Here is a 25,029-nt window from a genome sequence, read left to right on the forward strand (position 1 = left end):
CTGAAATACCAGACTTTTTTTTTCTTTCTATCAGTAAGAAGCTGGACACTCTCTGTTTCTTTTGCACATTATTCCTCATCACCCTGACTTCTACACTGTGAGGTTTCCTACATCTAAGTCTAGATACAGACTTTTCACTCTTCATTCATTCACTCACTTCCACTCAGTCTCAAAGCTTTTGGTAACATCTATATTCTGATGATCCCTGTATTTTTATCTCTATACTTGACTAATCCCTTGAACTCTAGACTCTCACATCCAACCACCTAATATCTTTATTGACCTTTAAACAAATGTCTCACACTTAAAAATTTCAAAACTGAACTCTCCATTCCTGTCTGCCTCTCTCCTTCCCCTAAAATCCTATTTATCCTCACAGTCTACCCATATCAAGAAATTACAATTCCACCCTTCTCATTGTTCATTCCATAGTCTCTGTAGTCTCTGATTCATCTTTCTCTTACTATCTATCTCCAACCAATCACAATCTCTAGTTTGTCTACCTTCAGAATAGAAATAGAATCTGACATGTCTTGATTTCATCCTACTTTCTTCTTATTCACTTCCATGCTTCTCTCTTTGCTACCCTGCAGTCTGTTCTCTGCACTGCAGATCAGATTCTCACTTTAAAACTTACGTCAATTCAGAATCTTCTTTCAGTCTTCCATCTCACTCAGGGAGACAAAGTTTTCCACAGTGCTCTATGGAGTTCTAGATGATTCACCATTGCTCGTGGTAGGCAGAATGCGAAGATGTCCCCTGAGTTTCCCAGTTCAATGGTGTACATGCCATGCATGATACTTCCCTCTTCATAGTGAGTGGGCCCTGTGAATATGATGGGATAGTTACTTCTGTTATTAGGTTACCTCATGTGCCAAAGGTGATGGGATAACCACTCCAGTCATTATTTCTAGGTAGCTGGGATAACCTTGTGTAAGATACCATCTTCAGCATACTAGGAAGAGAAACTCTCCTGCTGGCCTTGAAAAAGCAAACTGTCCTCTTGTGAACTGCCTGTGTAGAGGGCCACATAGTAAGAACCTGAGGATGACCTCAAGGAGTAGAGTGTCAGTAGCAAGAAACTAGCTGATACTGGCAAGAAAAAGGGGACCTCAGTCATTCAGCCACAAGGAAATAAATTTTACCACCAGCCTGAATGAGCTAGGAAGTGGATTCTTTCCTAGAGCTTCCATGAGGCAAGAGAATTCAGCACATCCTATGTCTTGATTTCATTCTTGTGAGGCCCTGAGTTGAGGACAGGACCCAGACTTCTGATCTTTATACTGTGAGTTTGTGGTCATTTGTTATGCAGAAATGTTAAAAGAATGCATAGCTCTCTTACTTAGTCTTTTTGTACTCTCTTTCTACCCTACCCAGTTTTAGCCACATTGGTTCTTTGCTCCTCCTTGAATATGGGGACCAGGTTCCAAAGCTTTTGGACCATCTGTTTCTTCTTCCTGAAAATATTTCCCCCCAAGAAAGATACATGGCTTACTTTCTTACTGTCCTTAGGTCTTTGTTAAATAGCATTGTACTAGAGAGTTCTTTTCCAACCACTGACTATAAAGTAGCAGCCCCAACCCAATGCTCATCTACCTTCTTTCTCTGCTTAACTTTTCTCCATGGAATTTATCATATTCTACTGTATCATTTATATGTTTATTTGTTGAATTCAAATTCTATGAGGGCAGGGATCTGGGTTTTGTTCTCTGTTGCAGTGATCCTTGTACATGGAATAGTGCTTATAACATAGTAGGACCTTAAAAAAAGTTTGTAAATGAATTCATATTTTCTGTTTGGAACTTATTTTTAAAGGATTTTCGGTTTAAAATGTTTTCATATTAAAGGAGAAAAAATATTTTTAAAACTATAAGATTTTATAGCTTAATAAAAGGATGTAAAGCAGATTCAAATGCAATTAAGCATAAAAATATAGACACTAAGAATTGCTTGGTTTCAGAGTGCATGCCCCATGGTGCAATTTAAACCTTAGTGAGTTTCTTAGTACATAGGTTTGAAAAACATTATACCCTAAAATTATGTTTATGCACTGTAAAACTTTGATCATATACTGCATAACTTTTTTAATGTTAGCTATAAAAAAAATCTCTTAGCATTATTTCCTACCACTAAGAAACTGGCAAAAACCAAAGCACAACTCACATAAAAAAATATATAATTTAAAATTTGAGTGTTTAGTATTGATCCATCACTAGTATTTATTACTAATTATTTAACAGTTGCCTCCTTTAATTCTCCATGCCTGTTACCTTTGGAATGTTTTCAAAATATCTTAGAATATTTTGAGTGGTTTAATGACATTTGCAAACCATTCTTGTAAAGAGTTTCTATTCCAGGAGCATGTCCATTTTTAGTAAGAAAAAATGGTCTTAAAAATGTATATATGTATAATCTTTGCTTTAAAATAATGTGTGCAGTAATCTATGCATGACCTCATATGGTTTCTTTACTCCCTGCTCTTTCCTTTCTCTTCTAAGGATCTCTGCTTAGGACGTGTTCTTTTCCTTTTAATCATCTTCCTTTCTCTTACTCAAAATAAAAATTCAAACAAATAAATAGAATAAAATAAATTAGCCCAACAAAAAGCCTTAGCAATAGTTTCTCTTTTGTTGGTCTAAATGTGAGTAATTTTAGATGGTAGGTTCATCCCATGAATGGGAATCATTGGCTTGGGAACTCATTGAACTTCCTGCATGAACACCTTCCTCTCCAGTCTGATGAAATGTTCCCCAGGGTTCATGTGGATTTTTTCTCTCACATATGACATTTCTGTGTCAGCAGATAGCTTACAAGTATAGAGCATGGATAAATTGACACTTTTGACTCTGCTGTTTCAGAGCAATATTGCCAGAAATTAGAAGCTTTAGTTGACATGGAATAGGATAACCTTTTAATGATTTGGATTTGCTCTTAATTTGTTAGAGAAAATGGCTGTGTCCTTTCTTATTTATTGTATTTTATAAATTAACATATAGCAAAATTGGCATTTTATTACTATATGGTTCTATCTATTAACACATATATGGATTCTTGTAAATACCACCACAATCAGGAAACAGAACTGTTTTTACCACAGCGAATCTCTCTCCTATTGCCCCTTTAATTCACACCTCCACCCACACCAACCCCTTTGACCACAATCTATGTTCTTTATCACCATAACTTTTTCATTTCCAGAAGGACATATTAATTGAATCATAGAATATGTATCTTTTTGAGACTAGCTTCATTCACTCAGTCTAATGTCTTTGAAATTCATCCAAGGTATGTGTATCAATAGTTTTTGGTTTTGTTTTTTAATTACTAAGTGGAATTCCATTGTATGGTTGTATGATGGGTTGTTTAACCATTCATTTTAAGGGATATTTTGGTTGTTTCTAATTTAGAATGATTATAAGTGGGCCTTGTAAAACGTTCATATGTAGGTTTTTCTCTGACCCTAAATTTTCATTTCTCTAGGGTAAATATGATTGGAATTTCTGGGTCTTATGGTACAATGTATAATGAGTTGTATAAACACCCAAGATGCTGTTTTTCCCACCAGCAGTGTACGAGAGCGTCAGGGGTTCTGCCTCCTCATCAGCAATCCTGAGGTGGGCAGTGGCATACCTGATGCTTTTAACTTTCCCTTCCCTGGCGACCAATGACATTGAACAGTTTTTCACGGCTATGTGCTATCTGCATATCTTCCTTTGAGACATGTTGGTTCGAGGTTACCCATTTATTAATTAGGTTGTTCCTTTTTTTTTTTTTTTTTTTTGCTCTTGAGTTTGGGTTTTAGAAGGAAATTCTTTGTGAGATACATAATATGCAATTATTTTCTTCTACTCAAATGCTTGTCTTTTCATTTACATAATAATATCTTTCACAGAGCAGAAGTTGTCAATTTTGATGAAGTTCAAATTACTGATTTTTTTCCTTTTTTAGATTGTGCTTTTGTCATCTTTAAGGACACATTGACTAAACGCAATTTATGAAGATTTTTTTCCTATATCTATATCTATATAAAAGTTCTAGAAATTTTATATTTCACAGTTAGGCCTGTGAAGCATTTTAACTTTTGTTTCAGTTGTGAGGTCTAAACAAAAGTTCATTTTTTCCCCCAAATGGATGTCTAATTATTTCAATACCGTTTGTTGAAAGGACTACTCTTTTTCCATTTAATTGGCCCTAACTTTGTCAAAAAATAATTGGTCATGTTGCTCTGTATTCTGTTTTACTTATAAATATATTTTTCCTTTCATCAATACCACACAGTTTTGATTACTGTAGATTTATAATAAGTCTTAAAAGCAGTAAATGCAAAAACAAAAAAAAATCTATTTTGTTCTTCTTTCTTATAGTTACTCTGGCCTTTTCTGTTTCTTTGCCCTGACATAATTTTTTGAATTGATTATCAATATCTACAAAAAATCTTGCTGGGATTTTGACTAGTAATATTAAATATATAGTCAGTTTGGGGATAACTGGCATCCCCATAGAGTTGAGTCTTCCAATACATGAACACCATCTGTCTTGCCATTTATTAAAACTTCTTTGATTTCTTCCATCAGCATTTGTAATTTTCAGCATATAGATCTTATACATCTTTGCACTTAAGTATTTTGTTTGTATCTACCAAAAATGACAAATGTATTTTTTAAAATTTCAGTTTCCATCTGTTAATTACTAGATGTTTGTGAGCTGAACTTGCATCCTGTGAAACTTTGCATAGTAGTTTCAATATCACTCACATTTTCAAAACTTTTGTTGTATCATTAGGACCTGTCCTTTATCTTTGTCACTCAGCTGACAGTCTGAGACCTGCGGGAGTGGTCTAGTCCATAAATTATTTCTCAAAGTCTCTGATATTCTATTTAGATTCATGCATGCACAGCTTGTGGTGAGGCCAGGTGTTTATGTACAATATTAAGAAGTCCTTTTCCTGAACTTATTCCTCTTCACTCTCTCCCTGGCATGTTCTTATTTCCTGTGGCTTACCCATTTGATCCTCCAGAGGGAAACCTGGGGTTTTATTTTTTATTTCTGCTGTGCAACTGCACCCTCTTCAGGGACCAAGAAACAGAAGAACAGAGAGAGATAAAAAATAAAGGAATTCACCCTACACCCTTGGGATGTCAATTTCAATCAAAGAGGAGACTTTCCTTCCTTTATAGTATTAGCTTCCTGCAATTCCTCTTTGCTGCCACTTTTACCTCCTGCTTCCACTGGATTACTTGGGGGCTGGGACATGATAAAGGGGAAAAAAGAAAAGTGATTTCCCCATTCCAAGTGTTGGGAAACCCATTTTCTATTCTTTGTGACAGAATTTGAGGCCTTCTCCTGGAGTTCTCTCTGTTTGCACCATTGACCACCTCTAGGCTTGGGGCTCTGTTGAGTCCAGATCAGAAGCTTCCAGAGTGGGGGAAATGGTAAACTCACTGCTGGTTCAGTGGTATTTAAAATTCTGATCTACCCCAGTATTCTTGGTGCTGTTTACTCTGAGTCTTCAAATAGCTACTCGGTCCATCTGTCCACGTTTTATCGCTGCATTCAGTGAATACAAGAGGGTAGAGTGTGCTTACTCCCTCTTACCTGCAACCATTATGTACCAAAGGGGAGCTCATGGTATCCTATTAATTTTAACAAAATTTTGATTGCCTAAGAATCCTGACACATTCTTTTACAAGATGCCAATCTTGTTTTCTCACCTTGTTTACAGATACATCTTAGATTTAAATTTGTTTTATTCTTCACCTTTACATTAAATCAACAAGTTTCCAAATATAATTTAGTATATATATTTTTAATAAAGTGATAAAGAGGGAAAGTTGTGCTTTAACTTATTTCTATTGGGATAATTACTTATATTTGAATAGTACTGTTTTTAGCAGTGAAGAAGATGCTATGAGACAATTAGTATGTAAATTAATAGTCAGTGTATTTGTGATGTGCTCTTGAAGCTTTGTGGCCCAGACTGTACAACTATAGTAGTCCCCGCCATACATTAAAGCAGTTTTGTACTTACACTTAAGATCTTTTGTTTTTGGTCACATAAATCTTGTGAGATAAGTGGGAGGGTTTACTATCTTCATATTTTATAGCTGGGACATCTTTATGGATGCTCTGTTGCTTGCTCATGGTCACATAGCTGTTCACTGTAAAGTAACCAAGGACTTTGTTACTCAAAGTTCACTGCACTGCTCACTGAACCATACTCCATTGTTTAATGTTGTGTGATGGCATAGATCAGTTTGAACCAAAACACCAAGGTCCCCAAAACCCTTGACAAGTACTGATATAAGGCTTGAAAGACACTCTATACTGCAGTCTCTCTGGGTAGGCATGAGACATTGTCTAAGAACCTTTAATAGGGGAAAAAGAATAAACACTCTATACTGCAGTCTCTCTGGGTAGGCATGAGACAATGTCTAAGAACCTTTAACAGGGGAAAGAGAATAATATAGTGGCAGATATACTTTCATAAGAAAACCTGAAAGGGGTGTCTGGGTGGCTCAGTTGATTAAGGGCCTGACTCTTGATTTCAACTTAGGTCATGGTCTTACCGTTTATGAGTTCAAGCCCCACGTGGGGCTCCATGCTGACAGTGCAGAGCCTGCTTGGGATTCTCTGTATTCTTCTCTCTCTACCGTTCCCTGGCTCATGCTTCCTCTCTCTCTCTGTTTCTTTCTCTCTCTCTCTCTCTCTCTCTCAAAATAAATAAATAAAAACTTAAAAAAATAAAAATAAAATAAAATAAAGAAGAAAACTTGACACAATGGAATGCAAGAGAAGGCTCATGGAAGGTAGAAGAAGGTTCTTCAAGTGTAATGAAAGAGAGGTGAAAAAACAGCTTGGGATGTTACCATTGTGGGGGACACGTGTGAGAGACATTGTAGGGGATTGTCAGCAGGGCTTAGTGACTTATCAGAGGGTAGAGGCAAGGAGGAGGTAGAGATGGGATATTCTATGGAGTATTTTTCTTTGGAAATGATATGCTTGTGATGTGTGTGAGCTGGAGTTTGAGGAAGAGTTAAGTTTCAAGCTTACAGAATGTATAACATCAGGACAAAAGGAATTTGGAGTTCTAGATCAGGAAATAAGGACAGAGTAGGGAATGTAGAATTATGACAGATCCTCATACAAGTTACTTGAATTTTAATTATGGATGGAATTTCTGAAGGAGAGCTTATAATGAGAAAGCCAGGAACCAAAACTCGGAGTGTATAAGCTCTAATGTTAAGAACCACTGAAAGTTTGATTTAAGCAATAGTTTGAAAGTATTAGATGGCTTCTGACATTTATGAATTTCAGCTGTAATAGAGGTGTGCTTAGTTACACACACTTCAATAGAACTCCCACGTCTTTGAGCCCTAAGTAAACCCAGCATCGCCAGGTAAACGAATTCACCTGAAGGATCGTCAGGGTGCCCTCACTCACTCACTAACTCCATTTGTTTACTTATGGCCTTAGTTTATTTTCCTGTCGGGGTGAAATTTGTATTTCTCAGGTCCATGTCTAGACAGTTTAAATGCAAGGCACATCTCACAGCTGAAGATCCCTGTGCATATCACAGGACTACTTTATATTCACAAAAACTGGCAGTGCTAATGATGGTTTCTCCCTAGATGTTTACAGAGTCATTTGTTGGTTTGCATCTCCATGGCATTTCCAAAACAGAGGAGTTATTTATATGTGGTTGTTTAACATTTCCAGTTTCTTTCTTTTTTTTACCTTTTCTTTTTGCTCTAGTAAGGATGGCATAGTAGATGGTGAAGAAGTCTAGAGGAAGAGTCATTAAATTTTCCTCTGTTAGAAGACTGTTTTACACTCCCTTTCATTCAGTCCTCTAAAAGTGTTTGTATATTTCAGCATGTGATTGAATATTTCATTAGAAAGCATTAGGGGAGTTATTTTAAAAGCAGATTTTAGGGGCGCCTGGGTGGCTCAGTCGGTTGAGCCTCCGGCTTCGGCTCAGGTCAGATCTCATGTTCGTGGGTTCGAGCCCTGCGTCAGGCTCTGTGCTGACAGCTAGCTCAGAGCCTGGAGCCTGCTTCCTGTTCTGTGTCTCCTTCTCTCTCTGCCCTTCCCCCTCTCATGCTCTGTCTCTGTCTGTATCAAAAATAAATAAAAACATTAAATTAAAAAAAGCAGATTTTAAAGAACCTTGATCAGTAATCTACTCTGCATGCTGAAAATCTGAGTGAGAAGTGAATGCAGACTTGTGTTGCTGAAAATTTTGTCTTCTATCTTGTTGGCATGGGTAAATATTTAAGTGCACAGTAGCCACCTCTCCCACCTTATTTGCAGGGGATACATTCCAAGATCCCCAGTGGAAAATGTGAATAAACCAAACTTTATGTGTACTATGTTTTCTCCTATACCTACCTACCTATGGAAAAGTTTAATTTATAAGTTAGGTGCAGGAAAAGATTAACAACAGCAATTATTGGGACACCTGGGTGGCTCAGTTGGTTAAGCATCCAACTTTAGCTCTGGGCATGATCTCACCGTTTGTGGGTTCAAGCAGCCCTGCATCAAGTTCTGTGCTGACAGCTCAGAGCCTGGAGCCTGTTTCAGATTCTTTGTCTCCCTCTCTCTCTGCCCCTTCCCCACTCATACTCTGTTTCTCTCAGTCTCAAAAATAAACTGTGAAAAAATTTAAGAAAAAATAATAAAATAGAACAACTATAATTATTTATTGTAATAATAGTGATGTGAATGTGGCCCCTGTCTCACAGAATATCTTACTGCCGTGCACTTACCCTTCTTCTTGTGATGATGTGAGATGATAAAATGCCTACATGATGATGTGAAGTGAGGTGAATGACAGAGATATTGTGATCCAGGCTACTGTTGATTTTCTGATGATATGTCAGAAAGAAGAACATCTGTCTCGGGATCACAGTTGACCATGGGCGACCGAAACCTCAGAAAGTGAGGCTGTGAAAGAGTGAAACCATGGATAAGGGAGACTACTATATTTGCTGAATTTAACTAGGAACTTTGATGTTGTGATCAAAATACTTTACCATAAACTGTTCATCTTTTACTTCTCTTACAGCTTTCTGCATTAAACAGTAGTAATGACCTGTCAAGTGACTGAAATGGCACAGTTTTTTGCTGTCGTTGTTCATGTAGATGGAGATAGTTATTTATTACTGCAGCCTGTTCCTACTGCCATATAAATTGCTAGGAAAGTGTGTAAAGATCACTTTTGTTTCTTGGTTCAGTCAAATTTGTATCCTTGTAAAAATGCCAACATGCTATGTTGTAAAGGCAATAAAATATGTATATATGCATTGGATATTATAAGAAAAATTAGCCCTCTTATTTAACTGTAAGTGTTAACATATTTGCCAGGTTTGGCATGCATTTGACTTCTTTGGGTTTTTTGGGAGGGAAGGTAAGATGGGAAGGTGGGGGGTGAGGGAAGGCTAGAATGTCCCTGATACTTTTCCCGAGGCTATAAGAGGCCATAATGCCCTGTGATGCCTATAATAGAATCTCATGATGGAATCACAGAAGTGACTAGAGCCCTGGGCTTGAGTGCTGATATTAGAGAATAGCTATAAGAGACCAACTCTTTGTTTTGCAGCAAAGAAACCTGAAATCCAGAGAACTGAAGTGATATGGTGTTGGTCACATTGCTAGTTAGCAGTTGAACTGCAAATAGTACTTGGATTTCTTGGTTCCTAACCCAGACATCTCTTCTATATATCTTCCATGCAGTAGAAGATTTCCAGTAGAATTTTGGTGATGAATAATGGTTAGGCTATTATTATTATTAGCTGCCTGAACCTGATGGGTGATAAATTGAAAGCATAATTAAACATTTAAGAATGATTTTTTTTTCCTAAATGTGTAGGAAAACACCTTTAAAACAGTGTTTGGAAACATAAGGTAAGTATTTCAATCATGGCTCTCCTGATTGAAGAGATGTGTTGAATATCCATACTCTGTATGTTTTAAATTGTTGCAGACTAAACAGGAAACACCTTCTACCTTGTATGTTCTGGTTCATTGAACTGTGCTTTCAGGTGTCTTGGATTCAGTTCTTTAGTTTGTAATTTGGATGCCCCATTCTTTGTCTTCTGTGAATCTCAGGTGAAGAGACGTGCTTTAGAGTAGTTGGAGCTCCCTATCCAAAATGGTTTTGGGGGAAAAAAAAAAAAGATTTTAGAATCATTCTAGAGTCACTAGACTGAGCAAGCTCCTTGCTTTGATTCTATTCTAGGACTTTGTGGAAGCCTATAGGAGATAAAATGAAGTAGGAAAAAATGAAGACATTAAAATTATTTAAAAAATAGCCAGTTTTAAAGGGAATAGATAGAACTATAGTTCAGAAGCTTACTCCCATAGTACATTGCTTATTCATTCACTTTCACACTCTGAAAGGCTCAGCCACATTGTAATTAGTTATAAACCTGTGTTATTTGTGCTACTAAAAATGTAAGCTTCATAATATTATCTGTTAATTCTAAGTCTTTTTATCTCTAGTGAGTACTCAGTCACTGTGCTATGGAATCCTGTAATCTCTTCCTATAGTCTTAGATGACTATTTTAGTAAAATTTCTGAAAAGGATCAAATTAAGTATAATACATTAACACCATAGCAATCTATTACTACTGCTGTGGCGGCCACTCTCACCCCTGCTGCTAGTACTACCACTACTATTATGGTTACTACTAATACTCTTCTTACTAGGAATAGTCCTCTACTACTTGGACAAAGAGGAGAAGTGGAAGGAGAAAGCACTTCATCTCCTGTAAGGCAGGGATTGTGCTGAGCACTTTACATAAATCATGCCACAATTTAATCCTCACAATAAAATTCCCAGTCTCCATTTTACAAAGTGTCATGAGATTAGGTTCTTTGCCTGGGGTCATGCAGCTAGCAGGTAACTCGAAATTCTTGCTTTCACGCTTTTAACCACTATGGCATTTATTGTCTTATTACGCAGTCCTGGGAGAGGGTGTGAAAAGTCTACCCTCTGTTCCTATCATTATGGCATTATTTGCTTTAGTGCATTGAAATAATTTAGAAAGTTACACATAGGCTTTGCATTCCTAGAAATTAAGCTAGCTCAATTTGCTCAAGCCAAAATTTTTAAACAACTCCTGTATGAAGAAAAAGATATCTGTGATTGCTATTGATGATTTGCTTGCGGGGGAAAGAACCTGCAGACCTCTAGGAAGAGCTGAGTAGTGCCAATTATTAAAGTCTTTAATTAATAAGTATCAGCACTGACTGACTGTACAGCGTTAAGTCACATCATGATTTATGGCAGGTTAGTATGTCATTTTCAAGTGGGAAAATGGCATAATGAATTTTTTAAAACTCTCCCAGAATTGGAGCTAATATAGTTTTTCACAAATCATAGATTATAATGCCATCCATATACATATCTTCTTTATGATGAATGTTTAAAGTTCTATATTAAATTTTCAAATAAGTGAGTCAATATGATTCCCACTGATTTGAAAGTCCCCAAAAAACATTTTATTTCATATTTTAGTAAGAGATCTTAATATACTACTTAACAAGCAAATCACTTTTCTTTTTCTATTTACACAATCTTTATTTTATTACATTATCACATTAGGTATGTATTTATCACCAGAATTTTCCTACTTCAATTTCCTTAGAAATGTAATTCAAAAGGTGTGCTTTAATTTATACTTTTCATATTTTGAGAAATACGTACCATGATCTAGTAACATAATTGGGTTTCATTTTCACCTAACACATTTATTATATTAATTAGAATTTATAAAAGTTTTCCTAATCTTCTTTACTGACACCTTTAATAATAAAATTGTGACATTTAGAAGGAATTGGTTGAAAGAAATACACCATGTGTGTCCTAATTAAAGGTAAAAACAAACTTCAGAAAAGCAAATGATGGGAAAAAATGAAGCATTGCATTTCTATTAGTTAGACTTAGAAGTTATAGCAAAATGTCATGCCTATGAGATAGCTTGATACCTATTTTCAAAATAAAATTCAAGGGGAAAATATCATTATGTGTCACACTGTTCCCATGGTATGATGGAATCATTTATTCTATATATTTTCTTGTCCAGGAAAAGAAATTAGGGAATCTTAAAGGATAGTGGTTATTAATTTTATTTTTATCTTTCATTATTGTTAATCAGAAAATTCATATCTTGAAGACATTAATGATGATGATAATCTTAATAATAAAATTATCATTTTCATTAAATAGAGAAGTTTTTCAATGACCAACAGACTTGAAGAAGATAGAAACCTGGATTTCTGGTTTTGCCATTTTGCTTCCTTAATGTTTATTTTTGAGAGAGAAAGAGACAGAGCACGAGCAGGAGAGGGGCAGAGAGAGGGAGACACAGAATCTGAAGCAGGCTCCAGGCTCTGAGCTGTCAGCACAGAGCCTAACATGGGGTCGAACTCAGGAACTGTGAGATCATGACCGGAGCTGAAGTCTAGGGCTTAACTGACTGAGACACCAGGTGCCCCGCCATTTTGTTACCTTAGATGAGACTTTCCATCTTTTTGAGTCTCTGATTCTTTATTTGATTAAATTATGCATTGCACCTAATTATCTCTATGGGTAATTTCTGCTCTGCATGTACATTAAATTTCTTATGTTTACTGGGAGAGAATCTCCTTACCTGGTCTCTAAGAAAGAAAAATGAAGGGCGCTTTGGTGGCTCAGCTGGCTAAGTGTCTGACTTTGGCTCAGGTCATGATATCACTGTCTGTGATTTTGAGCCCCAAGTCGGGCTCTGTGCTGACAGCTCAGAGCCTGGACCCTGCTTCCAACTCTGTGTTTCTCTCTCTCTCTGTCCCCCACGTGTGTGTGTGTGTGTGTGTGTGTGTGTGTGTGTGTGTGTGTGTCTGAGAGAGAGAGAGAGAGAGAGAGAGAGAGAGAGAGAGGGAGCGAGCTCAAGCTCTCTCAAAACTAACTAAACATTAAAAGTAATTTTTTAAAAAAGAAAAATTTTTAGGGAAAAGGCACAAAATCAGATTTTGGGCCGGTGGTCCACTGAGAGAGGAATATAGGGATGCTTATTCTCTCTTCTAGTTTATTAAGCTGTAGTTTCTGTAACAGATTTGCAAAACATTTCATGCAGTTGGTGTGGAGGAACCATGGTTTATGCTGTTGTGGGGATGTGGTGTTGCCAAACAGCACAAAATCCATGATATCTGTGTCCCCTCCTAAGAGCTGGGAGGAGGTTTCAGCTTCATGAGGTAGCTTTTGACAGTATATATATTTACTCCATAATTTTATGTTTACCTTGTTTTTTTGAAATTAAAAATAACACCAACACAATGTGTTTTGACTTTTTAAAGTGGAGATCTGTTTAATTAAAACCAATGAAGGTAAATAGCAATATTTGTGGTTTTCAGAAACAACCATGTTTGGACATCCTTTAAGGAGAGAGAAGATTCTTACTTTTCCATTTCATTTATTTTTGGTTGCAGAACTTCAGATGGTGGTAAAGTTGTTGGCACCATAGAAGTCAGTGTCGTGAAGATGGGGGAGATTGAGGATGGGGAAGCCGACCACATCACGACAGATGTGCAGGGACAAAAGGTAGGGTCTCACTCAGCTCCACGCACAAATTAAATTAGAAATGATCAGTTTTGCCAGATGCCTGAATTATAAACACGCCTGTGCAGTATGAAATTGCATTATTGAAAAGCAAAATGAGAAAACTCTGGAATTGGAGTGCCAGAAGTCTGTTTCATCCGCTGGACCAAAGGGTCTGTTTGCAGGATCTATGCAAAGCCACGCGCCATTCAGAAACACCTTCTTCTTTGCCCTGCTGCTGGGTTGACACTGCCTCCTCTCAGTTGGAATGAAAGTATTGATCACTGTTGCATTCTGCCCTAATTAACCCTAAGCAAAATGCACAAGAAGATTCTGGGAGGGCTATTGCCAAACGTCACCACTTCCCTACTCTCAAAACCCTCTTTAGAAGGAGATGCAGGTTGAATTTAGATTTCATTTTTATGTGAAGGAGAGCAGATTTAATAATGCTGTGCCTGATGAAATTGCAGGGAGAGAAGTAGGAATGGCAAAAAAATGGAAGCGGCAGCTTTGGAGGAGGGGCAATGCCAGCTGGAGGGGAAGCGGCTTCCTTGAAGCTGAGGATAAAGGTCCCCAGTACATATCAATAGGTGTCCAGGATTTTCACTTTCTTTTATCTAAGAAAGATAAGTTTAATATAAGAATTAATTTAAATTCCCATCTTAGGAATGCAATTGCCTACTTTATTGAGGCACAGTGGGTGTACTAACAGACTGAGTTTTTTTTTCAGGAAAGAGTTTGTATATACACTATAATTCCTGCCTTTTCATAAATAGGCATTTTCTAATGATAAGACCTGTAGTGACTTACTTTCTGGCTTAGTGTCCCTTTTCTAGGAGCATATTTTGATTTTGGGAGCTGAGGAAACATCTACATGGGAAATGGAATTTATCTAATACCACAAATTATTAACTTTATGAAAGAAACCTAAGACTGCCCCTCAAAAGAATATTATTCTTGCTCTAGAATGACTTTGGGTCTTACGTGCGGCAGCAAGCCTTGTCCGTCTTTGTTTCCCTACTCTCCCTCAAAACATATCAAAAATCATGAAAATATTCCAAGGAGGCCCAAAGCTTGAGTCAGTTTGCCTGACAATGTGAGGGCTGCCGTGAGTTCTGCCACAGATCCTCTTAAGATCTGTGTATTCAAAACCTCAGTTGCGGCTCTTAGGATGTGTGCACCCGAGACCCCAATTATGGGACCCCTTCACTCAATCCTTGATTCCTTTGGAGTTCTGTATAAAACTCTTATTAGTCACCACCACATGAATGCTTATATCAAGATTAAGGAGGAAAGATTTGGAGGCCAAGTGGGGGACTGAAAACAGAAATAGACAGATAATCATGCCTGGTCTGTTGGCAGTATGCCAAAAGACTAGTAGCAGAAGCACTTCCCTTTTCAAAAGAGGACTGCTTTGTCTGATCCAAGACTATTACTAGCCACTTCTCTAGTTTCCTCAAAGCTTTCCCACCCCCTGGTTCCTTTACTGTGTTGCTGTTATGAGGCAGTGCAAATTGAATCATGCTCTTCTCATAAACAAAGAACTAAATACCCAGGAGGACACCTCCCCAAAACCCCACATAATGTTTCTGACTTAGGAATGTGAACTTGAAAAGACTTAACTGAACTGTTCTGGAAATAGGAGGTGGCAGTGTCAGCATGTACCATGTTCAAGTGGTAAGTTAACTAAAATGATAAATGTGCTAATGATCGTTGGCATTAGTTCTGTCCTGTCTGGGTTCTTAGTAATCATTGACCTTTCGTGGATTTTTAATAAAGCTATTAAAAATGCTTTTGGCAGTCCTTCAGAATACTTATGATTCAGTGAAAAACACGTAATGTCCACTAGGCACGACGTTTGAAGAATTACATGGAAATAACTTTATCTTAGTGATTTACAAAGTGTGATCAGAATTTTCTGAGGTGTTTGTTAGAAATGCAAATACAGGGACTTCTTTGTAGATCTGGTCAATCAAAATCTGTATGAAGTGTATTAACACAATCTACAAATGGTGACATAAGTCCTGAACGACTAAAACATATGAAAAGACAGATGTGCTAAGTCAAAATCTATATGAAGTGTATTAACACAATCCACTAATGATGACTTAAGTCCTGAATGACTGAAACATATGAAAAGACAAAGTAACTGAAATAGAGGTTATCTCTAAAACAACACCCCTCTCCCTACTTTACATGAATGGTGGAGAACGAAGTAAAACTAGCAGGACCAGAATTATGGGGGTGAGTGACACAGGTTATCTTTCATGTATATTGAAGTAGATAAAATGTTAATACCTGTTTTAGCAGCATGGGCTTCCATAATAAAGCACCACAGACTGAATAGCTTAAACAACAAAAACTTATTTTATCACAGTTCTGGAGGGTAGGAAGTCCCAGGTCAGTGTGCTAGATAACATAGTTCTTGGTGGGAACTCTCTTCCTGGCCTACAGACTTCATGCCGTGTCCTCACATGGCCTTTCCTTGGCACGTGTGCACAGAGACAGCAAGCTGTGGTGTCTCTTCTCATAAGGACACCAGCCCTAGAGGATTAGAGCCCCACCCTTATCATCTTACCTAACTTTAATTACCTCTATAAAGACCATCTCCAAATATGGTCCCATTGTGTACTGGGGCTTCAACATAATGAATTTTGAAGAACACAATCCAGTTCATAACAATAATCCTGACATAAAATACTGCATTTGAATCTTTAATCTCATATAACCTCCAGAGCATGGAATAAAATATAAATGAAAATCTAAACTCTGTCCTCTCCCATTAACTTACTTCTTTTTTCAAATCATAATATTACTCTATAGTTCTCATTAAGCAAAGATTGTTCAGAGGATCATTCGCCATATCACACCAGTTCAAACGTTTAATTTTTATGTACATGCATAGTAACAGAGGGCAAAGTGTTAGAATCCCATAGCTAGAGAAAGAAAAATTCACAAAAGAAACAGTAACAACATTTTACAAAGCTCATATAGTAAGTGAAATGTTGCATTAGGCATCCAAATTGTTTTTTTAATTTTTGGAGTCATCTTTGACTCATTTCTTCCTCTCATACTCAAAACCTGTTAGCAAATTCTGTTGACTCTGACTTTTTTTTAAGTTACATTTTTACATTTACAAATATATTATATTTTTAAGGCTTATTTTTTTGAGAAGCAGGAGAAAGATTAAGAGAGAGAGAGCATTAGCAGGGTAGGGGCAGAAAGAAAGGGAGAGAGAATCCCAAGCAGACCCCACACTGTCATCACAGAGCCTGACATGGGGCTTGAACTCATAAACTATGAGAGATCATGACCTAAGCTGAAATCAAGAATTGAACACTTAATCGACTGAGCCACCCAGGCACCCTGACTCAGACCTTTAAATAAATCCAGAACCAAGTGACTTGTGAGTCCTCACTCTTATAACATTGTCTGTCATATATGTTTTTACAGTAGTCTCATAAATGTCTCTTCTTCCTCCCTGATGCCTCCATCATCATAGTCTGTTCTTAATAGAGCACTTACTAAAATGTAGCACAAAACATGTCATTCTTCCAGTGGCTTCTCAACTCCCTGAAAGTGTAAACCTAAAACCTTTCAGGGTGTTGGCCCCCATAACTTTCTTCACTCATCCTCTACTCTTTTCCATGTTCACTTTGATCTAGCCTCATTTATTTTTTGGCTGTTCATTACACATTCCAGGTACATTTCCAGCTCAGGTCCTTCACCTTGTTTTTTCAGTCTACCTTTGTAGTTTTTCCCAGGTAACTCTATGCTTCATTCCTTCATTTCCTTCTGGTCTTTGTGCAAAATGTCACCTTCTCATTCTGCCTTCTCTGCTCTGTATCCAAAATTTCTAGGCCTCCTATCTCCTTTGTCTACATTATTTTTGTCCCTAGTACTTACCACTGTCCAATGTCATATATGTTTTTTTTTAATCTCATTTATTTTCTATTTTCCTCGCTAGAATTAAACTTCATGAGAGAAAGGTACAGGGCACAGGGAGCCTGGCACAGGGAAAATGAGTTGAATAAGTAACAAGTCAATTTTATCTTGAAGAAATAAAATCCAAAATTGTCTCCCTAGAAGGGATACTATAATATTTGATGTAATGCTGTGTACAAACTGATCAGTCCATAAATAAAGACTGGAGTGAGGATGCAGTAAAGAGTATAGAATTATGAAGGAAAGAGGAAGAAACTTTTTAAAAACAACCTTTGAGTTACATAGTCAAGGAAAAATATGATACTAAGGAAAGAGAATGAGGAAGCAGAAGAATCAAATCAGGTAAAAATGAGAAAACCCATATAAGTAACAGCCAATAGGATCAAGCGAGACATCCATAGTCTTCCTCTTTGCCCTGCCCCCCAGGGGCCTTGGCTTCTTGTCAGGATAGGATGTTAACAGGCATCCTCCAGTGGGCCTTTGCTGGGTCTGAGTCCTGCCTTGTCCTTCCCTTTTGTTTAATGTCTGGATTATATTTGAATGTGGCACACTATAAATAATTGAAGTGGTGATTTATATGAAGGGGGAAAAAAAGCCTTATTTATGACAGTGACAGAGATGATATCTTTGTACTACAAGCTTGATCTAACTTGTCTTTTGATATCTTGCTGCTCTTCTCAGGTTATTTTGCCCCCATATTTTGAAGCAGTGTTTTAATAAGATATTCATTAGCCATGGTCAGGGAAAATGTAGACTGCTTGGATAGCTAAGGGCCACCTTGAAAATTTCCATCCCTTTATTTTTCCCAAATATAAAATTGAAAATAATATAACTGACTTTACTTACCTTATAAGATATTTGCAGACATGTAATAGTCATCATTTATTTATCAAGCAATACTGCCTTCTGTGTCCTAGGCACTCTACTAGGTTCTGGATATTCAGCAATGAACCAAATAGACATAGATGCTGCTTTCTAGAGAAGTGAACAATAACAAAATAAACAAGTAATGTCCTGTTGATCAGATGGTACTATATGCTATACAAAATAAGGGTGCAAGGACTAGGGAGTGTGGGCTGTGTCCATTTTATACCGGATGGTCATGGATTGACTCACTGTTAATATGAGGTCTGATTTGAAACATCCAGGAAACGAGGGAACAAGACATGGATATCTGAGAGGAACAAGAATTCTAGGTAGAGCAAAGAGCAAGAGCAAACGCCCTGAGGTGGCAGTGTGTCTGTGGTGGTAAAAGATCAGTGAGGAGGCCAGTGTGACTAGAATTGGGGGTTCAAGAGGAAAATGGAATACAATCTGTCTTCTCTCCACAGGCAGAAGGGACAGATTGTATACTCCCTTATAGGCCATTAGACCCTGAACGAGATGTAAATACAGTTGAGGATTTTTGAATACAGGAGTAAAATGTTATGATTCACTGTATTGAGTATGGCCTGAAAAGAAGGAAGGATGGAAGAATGGAGCCTGTTTATTGCAAAGATTCAAGATAGAAATGAAGATGAGTCAAATCAGGGTGGTATTGATAAAGTGAAATGTGGCCAGAATCCAGGTACAAAGGAAAGCCAAAGAAAGAATTACCATTTTTAGTGGAAAAGAAAAGTGGGAGGACCAGGTGCAGGAGGACCAAAGATTTTGAAATGTTAACTTTGAAATTCCTCTTAGACATCCAAGTGTAGATGTATAAAGGCAGTTGGAGGTTTGAATCTGGAATTCATGTGAAATGTCCAAGCTAGAAATATTATTTGTAAGTAAATAGATGGTATTTGGATGATATTTAAACCATGAAACTGAATGAGGTCATGAAAGTGTAGCAATTCACATGTTATATACTCTTAACAATTTGTATTTATGTGGATTTTATCTGTTGATATTTACTGTATTAGGGATTTTGCTTACTTATATGTAGAGACATTTATCATATTAGAAATTCAAATGAGAAATGTGTAAAACAGAAGAATCCAAACGAGAAATGTGTAAAACAGAAGAGTATACAAGCACACATAGCATTAGGCGTCAAATGATTATACAATAGGGCCTCTGGAAAATTCCACTATATGCTTATGGGAGAAAGAGAAGCAGACAGATAATGTTTCCGTAGTATAATAAAAATGATGTTGTCTTCACCCGTGCTTGATTCTGCAGAGAATGCAAAGACAAAATTATCAGGGACTCCAGAAGATTCCAGACCAAACTTAGATAACCATGATTTAAGGAGTACACTAACAAATGTGAAAGTGCTTTTGCCAAGAAGTCTGGTCTCTGTGTCTTTCATGATCATTGTCCTTAAAATTTGGTTAATTTTCTAGCCCAGTGCATGGCAAATTGGTATGTTAGTTGATATTCAAAATCATTAAGCTCCAAGAATTTTATACATCTTATGTTTCTTCTTGGCCAACAGATGACACTTTTTAAAGCACTCATCAAAATCACCAGGCTTATGGTGCTATGGTGGCACAAAAAACATGAGGTGTTTATTATTCCTGCTCAGAATCACAAATATGAAGTCATTACATTGAGAGCACCCACCACATGAGTGTGAAACACTGCAAAGATCCATCATAATGATCGCAGTAAACAGTATGCATAGTTGGAGGCTCCTTAAGCACAGAGTCTACATCATTTTAATCTTTGCATTCTCTGTAGCACCTAGCACAGTGGAAAAATGATTCTAGGGCCAACTGTAAAAAATTAAATAAAATAGTCTCAGTGAATATGAAATTTGCTTCTTGGCTTCAAACACTCACAATTTAAATAATGGCACAGACAGTACACTCAGGAAACAATTGAAGAAAATAATTACTGAGTCTGAATATAAAAATGTTTATCAATTTAGTAAGTATTTATTGGATATTTACTGTTATGTCCCAAGGATTCAGATCTTGAGAGCATTCTGAATAGTAAAGATTTAAAATACAATAAAAGTTGCAAAATAAGAATGTTATTAGGTTAAAATTATCCTAAGTATCTGCCTTTCAGTGTAGATGGAAGATACAGATATATGAAAGTTATATTTCTGTGTCCATTTGGTAAGCTAATATAGGCCTTCTGTTAGGAAAGAGAAAGTTGATTTTGATTATGAAGAGGTAGGGCTCTTTCCATGCAGAGAAGCAGTTTCTCAAGATAATAGCCTGATCCCTATGAATTATGGACTTCTTCACTAAAAGGGTTTAATCTAAACCATTCCTATAAATTATATTGTAGATGATAACCCTTTTTTGGAAAGGAGGATGGCTAATAGCTATTTACCTAGTTATTATGTGGAAGGATATCAGGAATGAATCATGAAAAGATTTGAACATGAGTCTGAGATATTGGATTTGATTGGACAGTAAATACCATTATACATTTTCAAGCAGAGCACTGGTATGATAAATACAACGTTTATGAAAGATTATTTTAACAGCTCTATATGGGCTGAAAAGAGTAGAAAAATATTGGAAGAGGAAAAAAGGATTCTAAGTATGTTCAAACATCATTGCACATTTCTCTAGTGATTTGGAAAGTGCATTTCCTAAATAGCTATAGATTAAAAGAAAGGATCACCTCTGAGTTCTGGTTTGGTCAGGAAAATGATTTAGAGAACAACAAATTTTAAGAGCTGTTTGCAGTTTTTCATTCCTTTAGTAAACTATACCTCAATAGAAGCACTAAAGAAATTATGAGGTCACGTTTTTCCCCATCAAAAATTTTTCTGAGTAATGTGACGAATGTTTTGATGGAGGGATAAGTAGTGGGTTATATAAATACAGAAGTAACATTTAAATCAGTCTTTTAAGTTATTTATCTTTCTTCTCGAAATGCTTGACAGACATGTATTCCATCATTAACAGTAACCTCAGTGGCCATGATTCTCCAAGGAGACCCGTGCCTAGAGAAGCTAGGGTGTAGGGAAACAGCTAGGAAAATAGCTCAAGCAATTGCAAAGCCTGCTTCCCTCAGAACTCACCAAAGAAGTTTCTGGTTTTTGAGTTTTCCTTTGGTTTTATTTGCATTTATTTGCTTATGTCTGATATACTTGCTCTAAAAATTCACTTCTTTCCTCAAACTACTACTGCCCCTTTTTGGCTAGAGATAGAAGGGAACTCATTTGAGGAAACAAATGCCAGTGATGCTGGTGTCAGTCTGTGTGACAGTAGACCTCTTACCAGCATCGTGGGGCCAGAGGATCACTTCCTCTGTTAATTCCAGTATCATAGAAAGCTGAAAGTGGGGGGTGTCCCTCACCTAATGCTACATTGTTTGGAATGTTGTCGCCCACTCATGTCACTCGCTAGGAACAAGGCAACGTCCTCTTCTGTGTTTCTTCTCTGTCCAGAGCGGTGTAGGCTCTGTAAGAGCTCATGACCTTAACCTACTAATCATAGATTAATAAACCCATGATCTCTGGATCAGCTTATTTACAAATTACTTATTTAAAATCAGTAATTTATAAACCAGAGATCAACTTATTTATAAGATTTCCTCATACGTGATGAACAAGTGTTAACATTGTTTTGTCAAAGATGAAAATCTCCTTTTGCCTTATGTCATTTGACTCTTCTTTTATTTAAAGCTGCCCTTCCTTCAAACCTAGAAAATAATTTGCTTTTTATTGATCCCAGACTATCCCAGGTGACAGAAATATATAACCATTCAGCATGTCAAATGTGATTTGCTGTACTAGGGTCAGATTTCTGGCATGGGAAAGGGACCATCCTTTTCCACTTTTTACTTTCTTTCCTAAGTTGTTTCTAACTAGAACTAAGATGTAGTCTGTAATTTTGTAATTCAATCGTATTATATATACATGTAAATAATCACAAGTTAAACAAGCTTCATGGTAAAGATAAAGCTGAAAATAGTTTTACTAAAGTGTCTTGTTCAAAGCGTTTTAAAACCATGTACATAGACTCACGCTTCGCAAACAAAATGGAAGCATTTCATTTCTCGATTTTGTAATTTTCAAATATGTTTTGTTTTTTTCTTTTATTCTTTCCTAGTGTGCACTGGTATGTGAATGTACAGCTCCAGAAAGTGTGAATGGGAAAGATAACTTACCTTTTTTGAATGCAGGTATGTACCTCAGTTTTGAAAACTGACGTTAGTTTCATATAAACGTAAATTTTAATTTCTGTGAACTCAATACTGAATGTGGGCAGCCTCCTCACAGAATCATTGTGAACAGTTACTAAATGAATTGGTAATCATGAGAAGTAACCATCATCAGTGGAGGGAGGATAGAGTTGACAAATCCATAAGAAAGGTATAAAAATACTGTGGCTGTATGGCAAAACAAATTCCTTTTAGCGTTGGATTTTGTATTATCTGAAGCAAGAAACATTAGCGAACAGTAAGCATTAGAAATATGAAGCTCTTATTTCGTTTGACTTTCTAATTATAGAGTTCAAAACAAAGTTGTTAAAACAATAGATACATGGGTTCAGTAGGAGAAAGTCACATACACATTTGTCCATTCCTGGAATGTATATGTATATAACATGTGACTTACAGTAATATATTTGAATTTCAGCAAGGTACTGAACCATATTTTAAATGACAACCATGTGAGTAAAACTGAGACTTACAGTACCAGTTAAAATTGTGATAATACACATAGTAAATTATGGAAATAATTTTTTATGATAATGTAAATCATGTTACCACTAATAATAGTAAACAATGGCTATTATAGTGACAAGCAGCAGGCTAAATGCCTAATATGTCTTGCCTGATCTGTGCTATGAAAAAGGCATTGTCATGATCCTCATTTTACAGATGAGGAAATCAGTCAAGGTCACCTACCTGGCAGATACCAGGTCCAGAATTTAAATCCAGTTTTGATCCCAAAGCTTTTGCTCTTAATTAGTAGGCCATGCTATTACCAAAAAGCCATTAACTGACACATTGGTGTAACAATAGAGTAAGCCTTAATATTTTTCCAGCCCTGCCATGTCGTACATTTAAACAATGACATAGATAGCATACTTAGTGAATGATACCGAATTTCAAAGGATTACTGATGTATAACTGCTGAAGTATTAGCTGCCTTTCATTGGCAGAAGCTTCTAATAATAGGGAGTGGAGAAAGGGAAGGCAACCTTTGACCTTGTTTATACTTACAGAGAACTCAAAATAAAATGGCACAATAGCAAAAATAATTAATTATATTCACATGGAATGAGGGATTGATTATACCAACAAAGAGGAGCAACTTCTTAGCCGATGAGCAAATGACAGCTTTGTTCCTTTCATTTAGGATGTTATGTTGAGAGGGATGTGTAATGAGCAGTGAAGGGTCTACCCCAGCGGCGAGACCAGCCATGTGTGTTAACAATACTTCATAAGTTTCAGCCTGCTTAAAATAGCTAATACATTCTCAAAGGGTCCTCCCCGCATTTATTTTCCACCTGAAAACTGACCAAGCCTATAATCCTTTATTTTAATGCATCCAGATAACCTATTTAATTTAGTAAATGTCAATTTAGAGAAATACAATGAGTGTGGGACATACTAAATACATGTTAAAACAGCTTGAATGAATCAGGTTATCACCAAAATCATCTACATTATAATTATAACTTTTTAATAATTCACTCATGTGAACCTTGTAGGTTTTTATGCACAGAGAAAGAAATGCCATTTTAAAATACTGATTGATGTAATATACATTTCAAAGAGAAAGAGAAACATGACTTTCTAAGTAAGAAACTATATTACCTAAGGAAGAAGAGACAGAAGGAACTCAGTGAAAAATAAATCTGTACCTCCTCATCCCTGTGCCATAAAATCTGTAAGGCATGAGTCTTAGAGGCATACTAACTCTTCCAGATTACTAGGATATATTTTTAATGCATCAGTTGTTATATGATAAAAGCAACTGACATGGAACATATGGAGACAGCTACTTTCCACAATGTAAATATACTTAGTGAGTGAAAGATAATTGCTTACTGACTTTCTCCTTTTATGGAGGTGACAGTTTGGGTGGTGATACGTCGCTTAGTTCGGATGATATATATTTTTTAATGTTTATTTATTTATTTTGAGAGAGCGAGCGAGCGAGCGAGCTTGGGCAGAGGAGGGACAGAGAGAAAGGGAGAGAGGGAATCACAAGCAGGGTCAGTGCTGTCAGCACAGAGCCTGATGTGGGGCTTAAACTCACAAACTGTGGGATCACGACCTGAGCCAAAATCAAGAGTTGGACACTAACTGACTGAGCCACAAGGTCCCCCTAATGATATTCCTCAGTGTTCTTAGTCCATGCAACCCAGAGGAACATCAGAACCTAGGATATTTACCCCAAATATTTTCTTTGAGCCTTCTTACATTAGGGAAAGATAAGACTAAATGGCAGTCAAATGTTATAAAAGCTAGATTTTAACAAAATCTTTAAAGGCAGCTAGATACTCTATATGAAATATAGAATTCTGCTCAAAATACAAAAGTGCATCATGCAGATATAGAATATGTATGACTTTGGCTTGTGTGTACCTTTGTCTTTTGTTCTATT

At 36.7% G+C, this 25,029-nt stretch overlaps 1 protein-coding gene and 1 long non-coding RNA gene across 3 annotated transcripts in view; one reads left to right on the forward strand and one right to left on the reverse strand.

Moving 5' to 3' along the window:
- Window positions 1-25,029, forward strand: part of INPP4B (inositol polyphosphate-4-phosphatase type II B) — a 411,625-nt gene that overhangs the window by 175,133 nt on the left and 211,463 nt on the right. For both annotated transcript variants that reach the window (XM_029940652.1, XM_029940655.1), the window contains 2 exons: window positions 13,469-13,580; window positions 22,520-22,592. In XM_029940652.1, the coding sequence (XP_029796512.1) occupies window positions 13,469-13,580; window positions 22,520-22,592 (185 nt within the window). The remainder of the gene's footprint in view (window positions 1-13,468; window positions 13,581-22,519; window positions 22,593-25,029) is intronic.
- On the reverse strand, window positions 15,956-22,814 carry LOC115292637. The gene is made up of 3 exons (XR_003909069.1): window positions 22,578-22,814; window positions 18,369-18,497; window positions 15,956-16,121 (listed from the first exon to the last, which is right to left on the reverse strand). It is a non-coding gene; the product is annotated as an uncharacterized LOC115292637 (long non-coding RNA).

This window comes from Suricata suricatta, chromosome 1 (assembly GCF_006229205.1).
Source record: "Suricata suricatta isolate VVHF042 chromosome 1, meerkat_22Aug2017_6uvM2_HiC, whole genome shotgun sequence".
Taxonomy (NCBI): Eukaryota; Metazoa; Chordata; class Mammalia; order Carnivora; family Herpestidae; genus Suricata; species Suricata suricatta.